Here is a 9,432-nt window from a genome sequence, read left to right on the forward strand (position 1 = left end):
CATGCCAACTTAAAAGTTGTGTTAAAGCCTTATTCAGATATGCATAACACGAACGTAAAGGGCAGATCTGTGTTTGTTTTTGCAGTTAATCTCAACGTAGTCATTTGATCATTAGGAGAAGTTGGTCCTCGAGCTAAATGACAAGTTGACAACAGACAAAGGCATAAACTTGTGCGGTTCAAAATCTATCTTATGGTTATTGAACTCTGTATATGAGCAATTAGAATCCTACATAGTTTTAGTTTAATACACAAGAATTTAAAAAGATTTTCTAACTGGTGAAATAGTATTTGACCAATTTGATTCTTATAGTATATAAGTTTTAAAGGATAAGGGGTGTAATTGTTCGTTCAAACTTGTTTCCTTGGATTGTTGGAACTTCAGATGCTACCTCCCGAAAAGTTTTGAAAAAAATGAGCTAAAAAACATAGTAAGTAGTTAGTGTTCATAAGAAAAAAAGTTGAAAAATGAAAATTTCATATTCTCGATATTAACTTTGGAACTTTGTAAAAATAATCGTGAGTAAATTAAGAAGTCAGAATATATAGAAATTTTGTAAATATAGTTCTTAAAATCTTAAGCATAAGCTAATAAAAGCATAACAATCGCAATGCGCACATCAGAGCAATCTTTAATCATACGGTGTATTAAGTAATCTCAAGATACACAACGAAACAATCTCTAGCCATAGCATACATCGAGCAAGCTCTAGGTATATAGCGGAGCACATCTCTAATCATGCTATGAGCCTATAATCTCTAGGTGCATAGCATAGCAAACCCCTGCTATGCACAAAATAATCTTAGGTACATATAGAAGCAAATCTCTTATCATACATGCAAACAGAGTGACTTTGATAAAATGTCTTGATACATGACCCAAAACCTATATATGCTAAAATGGATATCCGAAGGACCTTATACATATATTATTCACTCTACGGAAACACATTTACATAGATGTACAAGAAAAATCATATTGGGTATAAAATTTAGTGGTTTGAAACCGATTTTAAAGTAATACACATATGTTCTCGAGCCATGTCATGGCCATGAGCATTTTCAGATCAATATTCGTCATAACTCAAGGCCATAATTTATAACAAATTTCTAATTGTATTGACAACAATTCACATTTCCAACTCCTATATTAAAAAATTCAGGATTTCAAATGTAAGCACGAATTCTTGATCTCATATCAAAGAGTTTTCTGAGATCATTTTCGCAGGACCTACAACCGGCTCAATGATAAAAATGAGATAACTTTCTTGCCCAAATTAATATTTGGCATTTACCTTAGTTTCCCTTGCTAGTAGCGTAGCCGAGTGTTCCAAATTGACTTGATCTTGGTGGCTACTCCCCTGTTTCTCGTAGCAACATCGGAAATTCACCATGAAGTATCGTTATGCAATGGTTTGCTCATCCAACCAGAATCGAAGCATGGAGGCTCACTCTATCCTTAAAAGCAAGGGCTTCAACGTTTCATCCTATGGAACTGGGGCTCACGTGAAGCTTCCTGGACCTTCTCTCCGAGAACCCAATGTATACGATTTCGGTACCCCCTACAAACACATGTTCGATGATCTACGTCGAAAGGATCCTGAACTGTATCCTTTTTCTCCCCCAAAAACGACTCGAAGACTGGTGGGTACTATTTTCTCGTCTTTAGCGTTCTTAGTAACTTTCACTTTCTTAAATTTGTTGGATTCTCCTCTATTATAATTCAACCTTAAAACGTACATAGATACAAGCGTAACGGCATTCTGCCCATGCTTAAAAGAAATGCAGCTGTCAAAACTGCTCCTCAACGTTGGCAAGATAATGCAGCAGATGGTTCCTTTGACGTGGTATTTACTTTTGAAGAGAAGGTCTTTGATATGGTTATTGAAGGTTAAGTTGCCTACTTCTTCAATTTATGCTAGTGAGAGTTATGCCATGCTCATTTTGGTGCTCTTGTGAAAGTTAATGGCACTGCAGCATCAATAGTAGAACCCTTGTGATGATATTACAGCGACTTACTTTCAAGCATTTATTTTGAATGGCTATATATGCTTAGTGTTAAATTACTCTTATAGTTTTATCCAAAGCCTTAAACCGATGGTGTTGTTGTTGGCTGCATTGAAAATTTTGAGCTTCGTGCATTAATAATACTACGGTAACATATCCCACCCCCTCCCCCCCCCCCCCCCAAAAAAAAAAAAAAAAAAAAAAACACCATTGGTATTAAAACATTGATGGAGGAAGTTTCTTTTGTAAGTAATAATAATAATAATAATTACATGGTAATTTATTGTATAATTTTTTTCTATTTATTAATTGGAAGTCGTGAATGGATGAATCCTTGATGAAAGACTTCCTCTTAGAAAATTTTACTTGTAGAGAGGAAATGCCCAGTTTAATATCAAGGGGGTAAACATTAGGTAGGAATAGAATAGGGGCCTCCTCAACTGTTAAGTTATGCTCTTGTTGACAACCAACGCTAATAGTAATTTGAATTTTGCAACTGTTATTAGTTGTCATTTGCAATAAGTGCCTCCTCAACTGGTAAGTTATGCTTTGGCAATTATCACAGTTTGATGTTATAAGGTTTTTCCATTCTTTCGCAAAGGATATACCTGTTAGGTGAAGTGGAAATCCACAAAGCTCTCCTCTGTAGGGATCGTTGGTGTTTATGCAGCCATGCCTGAGTTCGCAGATGAAGAATTTTATCTCTTTTTTGGATAAGATATCCTCCGTAGAGGTATGTATAAGGAGCTGTTACCTGTGAGATTGGGGGCCGGGGGATGGGAGGTTGCACCCGAAGGATTCAGATGAGAAGGTGCCTTCTGTCGCTTTCTTCCACATCCAATAGTCTTCGTGAACTGCCACTAGGAAAGGATATGTTTGGCAAGTCAACAAACTCCTCTTCATTTAAGTTTCTCCTCAGAACACAAGATCCAACAGGCATCAGTATGGTTCCCATGGTTAGAAATAGTGCCCTCTTTCCTGAGAAATAAGAAGAAAAGCCTAGGGAAAGGTTCCCTTGAAGGGGAAGATAAATCCATAAATTGGACAAGAAATTAGTGGTTTTACCATATTCCACCACGTTGAAAATGTTGCTGTAAATCAGCCCTTTTCGTTATAATGTCTTTTCATGGGCCTTTGGCAAAACTGAGAGAAATAGTGGCTGGTTTGAGGCTGAAGTTGGGGGTGCCATATTTTTCAGCAACAACGCTTCTCCATACAATGACTTTTTCTATGTAGAATCTCCAAATTCATTTGGCTTTGTTTTTAGGGGGTTAGATCCATAATCCCCAGCCAAAAATGGAGACCTACACTGTTCAAATTCGAGAACAGGTGGCCCAATTACATAGAATTCCTTCCTTTGTAGAGTAATGGTTGATTGAGGACCTTTTGTTAGACCTCCAATTGGGCAATACAGTAGAAGAAAGAAGAAAGATAGTGCACGTGTTACTGAGGGTGAGGGCACACTACGTGATTAGTGTAGGGGAAGTTACAGTTAGTTAGAAGATAGGAGCAGTTTGTGGGTAATCAGTTAGAAGATAGGAGCAGTTAGAAGATAGGAGGGGATGGGGAAAAGAATGGGGCAATCAGTTTGTGGGTAGTTTTTCTGCACTCTTCCTTGAGAGAGAGGATAGGCAGAGAGGGTAATGTTTTTTACTTTGTGTTCTTAGTTTTCTGTATGATTCAATCCAGAATTGTTTGTTCAACAATTCTACTTTATAATCTTTGAAGTATTTTTAATCAAATTAGAACACAACTACTTGGTGTCTATCACCTTCCCTCTGTAGGGCAATGGTGGAGCAAAAACCTGATTAGTGGCTGGCCTGTTCGATTTAATCAAAAGCTAATAGGGCTGAGACTTGTCTTAAAGAAATGGAATCAGTCCATCTTTGTGAACAATATGTCATATCATAGAGAACAGTCCTCACAGAACTGGATCAACAATGAATGGAAGGTTAATATCGTCATGTAGGCTCTTAATAATAGAAAACCAGAAATCAAATAAATGCTTTTATCCATTGCTGCTGATGAAAAGATTAGATGGTGCCAGAAATGCAAAGTCAAATGGGAAGGTGATGGTAATACCACTACAGTTATGCGGCTGCTTGAAAATGTGAAAGTGCCATAACCGATGTTTTTAACTCGCAGAATGAAAATTTGCTCTTAGATAGTGAGATTGAGGCTGCCCTTTTGAATTTCTACAAGCATCTGTTTACCAAGAAACCGGGCAGAAGACTTCTCCATCAAAATCTGAGATCACATTAATCTTGAACAAGCAACCAGCTTAGAGGCTTTTTCCCAGAAGATGGAATATGGATGGCAGTGAAGGCTCTAGGTGCCAACAAGACCCCAGACAGGATGGTTTCACAACATAATTCTTTTAAAAGTCTCGGAACATTCTCAACCCCGACCTAATTGAAGTGTTTCTAGATTTTCCTCTTCAAGATCATTGCCCGTGTACTTTCCTAACATGGCAAGAAGTCCTTCCCTCAACTGTCATGGATTACTAATCCGCTCTTGTGGAGGTTAGACAAATTTTGGATGCTTTGATCATTGCCAGTGAGATCGTAGAACAATGCTATAAGAAGAAAACTCAAGGTGTTATCATCAAGCTTGTTATGAAAAAAGCTTTTGATAAAGTGGATTGGGAATACATTGATGATATTTTGAAAGTGAAAGGATTTGGTTCCATATGGGGACTCTGGATCAAAGTGTTAGGCCACCAATTGTGCATCAGTATAGGAGGAGAGGTCAGGGACAAGAATAGTAAGGGGTGGGAACCACCGGGAGAGTAGTATATATACTCTGTATGTGCTGAGAGGGAGGGGGTTAGTCTTGGGATATCTTTTCGAGAGTGAGAGATAGGGAGTTAGGGATGATCATCTGTGATTGTGCCCTAGAATTTATATTTGTCGATCATTTACTTCTTCAATAAAGATCGATACCTTTCATATTGGTATCAGAGCAATCAAACGTGGGGAAAAATATAAAAAATATGGCACATAAACGATTGGAAGAGAAGATTGATGCAAATGACGCAAAAACTTCAACAATTCATGTGGAGATTCAAAAACTACCGAAGATGGAGGAATCCATGAAGTCTTTGTCAAAAAGTGTGGAACTGTTGAATGTGCAAGCGAATAGTCAACAACAACGTTCGGGAGAGATGAAGAAGTTGTTGACGGATCTATTGACTGAGATTGTGCTATTGCGATCTAATACAATTTCAAATACAGATAGAGGAGTCAAATGGAAGTAAGAATGCGAAAGAAATGATAGAAGGAACATCCACGATGAATGAAGCTACACGAATGGGAGTAGGAGATAGGGGTGATCATTGGTTTGTCGGAGTCGTTTTTCGATTTAACCACCATTGAACCACCTATGGTCGGTTTAGTAAATGTTCAAACTGACATCGATCATCGATGAGTAAATGTTGGTATGTCGGTTTTTTGTTGGTCGGTTTAACTCTTTGAAATATTTTTTGAAATTTCTCGATTTGGAACTTTCCAAAACCAACACTGATTGACTTTGGTTTGGTCGATCTGCTCGGTTTTTTGGTCATCATATCCATCCTTAGTAGGAGATCAAGGAGCAGATTTTAGGTCTTTGCAAGGAAGCTACACTTGGGAGGAAGGAGGTCAGGGATTCTTGGTAGAGTCCAGATCTTTGCAAGGAATCGTCTTGGGAAGAGTTTCATGAGGTGGAAGCAATATTTCAACCCGATTGAAGCTTTGACAAAAGTCCAACTGAAGTACGATGATGTATTGGATTGGCGAGAAGAATTGCCTTCGAGCCGGGGAGTAGACCATCACATTCATCTTAAAGAAGGAGAGGGCCCAGTGAATTTGACGCCATATAGATATGCCCATAGTTAGAAGTCTGAGATGGAGAAAATGGTAGTTGAGATCTTTAGCTTCAGGAATTATAGGGCCGAGTGCTAGTCCTTATTCTAGTCCAATGTTATTGGTTAAAAAGGACAGAGGATAGAGGTTTTATGTGGATTATAGGGCGTTGAACAACGTTATTGTTGAGATAAATTCCTAATACCGATAGAAGATGAGTTGTTTGATGCATTAAATGGGGCAGTGTGGTTTTCTAAAATTGACTCGAAGTCCTGATATCATCAGATTAGGATGCATTCTGCTGATGTGGAGAACCCTGCTTTTCGTACATACGAGGGTCATTACGAATTCTTGGTACTGCCTTTCAGATTGACCAATGCACCATCTACATTTCAAGCTTTGATGAATCAAATTTTTAAACCATACTTGAGGAAGTTTGTGTTGGTATTTTTTTATGATATTTTGGTATATAGCAAGATTTCGGAAGAGCATCTAGAGCATTTGGAGATAGTGTTGGTTGTGTTGTGGATGGTGAATTATATGCTAATTTCTGCATGGAAGATTAGAGTATTTGAGGCATATTATTTCTAGTGAAGGAGTAGAAGCTGATCCCAACAAGATATGAGTCGTGTTGGATTGGCCGACTCCTACATGTACTCGAGAGGTGCTGAGTTTTTTAGGTTTAACTGGATACTATCGAAGGTTTGTTCAGAATTATGGAAATATGGTTGCATCACTTGCGCAATTGTTAAAAAGGAGCTTATTAATGGTCACCTGAAGCGTTTGAAACGATTGAAGAATGCCATGGTGACTTTACCTGTGTTGGTGAGGGCAAAGAAGGAAATGAAACATAGGCTTAAATTATTAAAAAAAATTATTCTTTTATGGATTTTGGTTTAAGAAAGCTTTTACTAAGCCACCTATTGTTTTGAAAGGAGTATAACTTTTATTAGTTTGACAATTTATTTCGTAGTTAAGTTGGAATACGTTGTTAACACGACACATCCTTGGTTTGGTAGAGGTAACATGGGGTATGGTGTGGCATTTTCCTTAAAAGATACTCATATTGAGACATTCTACACATGTGAGAAGTGACGTGGCGTCATGGCCTTCCAACTTACAAGAGTGTTGTCACTCTATCACTCTCTCTAGAGGCTCCTCTCCAAAAGAAACCTGGCATGGATCTCTCCAAACTCTTTATAACCTTTCAAGATGCTCGAAAATTAGGAAGTAATAGATTGGAATGCCATAGAGAACCACGTTGAATGAATCTCCCACCTCTAGAACATAAAATAGAGGGAAAAAAAAAAGTACCCCAATGCCTTTATTTTCTTGTCAATAGTTTTCCCCGAAATATTAGTCTTCTGCCGTTGATTTTGAGCCTTGAAACTAGCTCAATGGTCTCTAAATTCTAAAACCAAAAAGGTGTTGTCAGTTGATTGTTGATTACTTGTAGGTTTTATTGCAACATAAGCTTGTGTTGTTGGTGTTGAATGTGTGTTCATGTTCCTGCATACTTCTGATATTATTCACTTATTAAGTGGGCCTCCTTCTGGTCAAATGTTTGTTGACAATTATGCAATAATTGAGCAGATTTGAACACCCGTGATCATGCACTGATGAAAACGGTACTGATTGTTAATTTGGAGGTAAAAGATAACCATGAGGAGGCAGCCATAGGAGCACGACTTACTTTTGATCTTTGCCAGGAGGTCCAGCTCTCTAACTCTCTTGATTTGATTTGATTTGATTTTATTCATTATCTGTTGGTGTCAATGGAGTTTTATGGAATATCTTTTCATGATAGATTGAACGGACTGAATCATGGGAAGATTCAATAGATGACATCGTGATTACCTTCGAAAAACAGCTGAGAAGAAAACTGTTGTATAGCATTTCCTTTTACTGAGGACAATATCCGGGAGTACATGGAGTCTGCGTACATCGAATCTTCGGCATTCAAGTGTGACTTTATGAAAATTTTGAGTGAACAAGTCTATTCTTAGTGCTTTTATATTAACATGATAATACAAAGATTTGACTTTCAACTTGAGAGAGGATAAAGGGTAATTACTACGTAGTTATATTCAATAATTTCGTTCTGCGTATTTTGAGCGGAAAATTGATATTTTGGGGGGAAAATATATTTAGTAAATTTTTGGAAAATTTTGAGTGAAAAAGTATATTTTTAGAACAAGTCTCTTCTTGGTACTTTTATATGCATGCTATAATGTAACTATAAATAATTCAATCTGGCTTGCTTTTGTTCTTAAATAAAGATCTTTTGGGACAAAAATTAGTTTGAACTCATATTTTTATAGATTGTATTGGTTTAAACTTGAAATGTCAAATTTATCAATTTAGCTCCCAAAACTTCCATAAACGTGGTAATGTACATTTGTTAGAATCACAAGATCTTTATCCATTCTATTAGAACTACAATTCCATGGTTGAAAAAAGGCACTATTTCACATTCACTTTAACACCCGATTGCCTTGCTTTAGAGGACTTTCACGAAGGTTCAAAAGAATAAAAGTTGGAAGTGTCTATAATCGTTCAAAGAATTCTAAGGTAGTGCAAAATTTAGAAGTTCATGTCGAGGGTACAAATTATATCAAATTTAGATGAGAATGGAAAAACAGTATATTGGCTTTTAAATTTATATCTATACATAGTCCTTTAAACTTTTTTTAAAAAATTAGTAGGCCCTCGAGCCTTGCATTTTTTTCTAATAGATTTTCAAAATATCAATTTTGCATTCAATAAATCTCTTACACAATCAAAATTGCTACATTAAAAAAAAAAACTTGTGTATCTGTCAACTAAAAGTAGACAATAAATTTAACTGTAATAGATATGATTGGACATTTAAAAAAAGTTAATGTATCTATTAACTAAAAATTTGGAAAGGTTTAATCAAGGCAGTTGAAGAAATATGAAATTGATTTGTTAAAATTTGGCATATAGCCCATGCTTCATGGTTTTGTAAAAATAAGTTCTTATGCTCCTCCCAATTTAAGTGCTCAGATCACCAAAATATTCACAGTTAAAAATGTGTGATTGCATTTTATTACTATCTAACCATCATTTGATTATTAATCGATATCGATTGTTATTAGATTGCAATCTTATACTGATTTTTTTTATTGTTATTGGATTATCGTTTGATATTAATTGTTAGCTAATTAATAACATTTGTTATTTAATTACAATGCTAATTATAGTGGTACCAAATGTTATACGATTGTTGTTTGATTATTGCTTGATACTATTTTATTGTTGTGCGATTATTATTTGATGATGATTATTAATATAGGATGCTATCCGATTATGATTACTTGTTGATATTAATCATTATTTAACTACTATTTGCTTTCATATTATATTGATTACAAATGGTATATTGTTGTACTATATAATTGTTGCTTAATTATTTGATATTGATTGTAAAATGATTGCTAATGATATCAATTGCTATTTGATTATTATATAATTCTAATTATATAAGATATCGATTATTATCTAACACAGATAACCATATCAAAGAGCTTGCTAAAATGGTTAATTCCTTTTGAATTTGTGTT

General features: G+C 35.9%; 1 protein-coding gene across 1 annotated transcript; it reads left to right on the forward strand.

Moving 5' to 3' along the window:
- The first annotated feature begins 1,073 nt into the window (after positions 1 to 1,073).
- Positions 1,074 to 8,045, forward strand: LOC103489144 (uncharacterized). The gene is made up of 4 exons (XM_008448562.3): positions 1,074 to 1,606; positions 1,744 to 1,889; positions 7,442 to 7,560; positions 7,656 to 8,045. The coding sequence occupies exons 1-4, from the start codon at positions 1,392 to 1,394 to the stop codon at positions 7,755 to 7,757; spliced, it is 582 nt and encodes a 193-aa protein (XP_008446784.1). The 5' UTR covers positions 1,074 to 1,391; the 3' UTR covers positions 7,758 to 8,045.
- The last annotated feature ends 1,387 nt before the right edge of the window (positions 8,046 to 9,432 follow it).

This window comes from Cucumis melo, chromosome 12 (assembly GCF_025177605.1).
Source record: "Cucumis melo cultivar AY chromosome 12, USDA_Cmelo_AY_1.0, whole genome shotgun sequence".
Classification (NCBI taxonomy): Eukaryota; Viridiplantae; Streptophyta; class Magnoliopsida; order Cucurbitales; family Cucurbitaceae; genus Cucumis; species Cucumis melo.

Bases quoted from the DNA above. Each gene is read 5' to 3' on its own strand.
- LOC103489144 (XM_008448562.3), top strand. From the start codon at position 1,392: ATGAAGTATCGTTATGCAATGGTTTGCTCATCCAACCAGAATCGAAGC. The intron at 1,607-1,743 runs GTATCCTTTTTC...AAACGTACATAG, and splicing joins CGTCGAAAGGATCCTGAACT to ATACAAGCGTAACGGCATTC. The intron at 1,890-7,441 runs GTTAAGTTGCCT...ATAATTGAGCAG, and splicing joins CTTTGATATGGTTATTGAAG to ATTTGAACACCCGTGATCAT.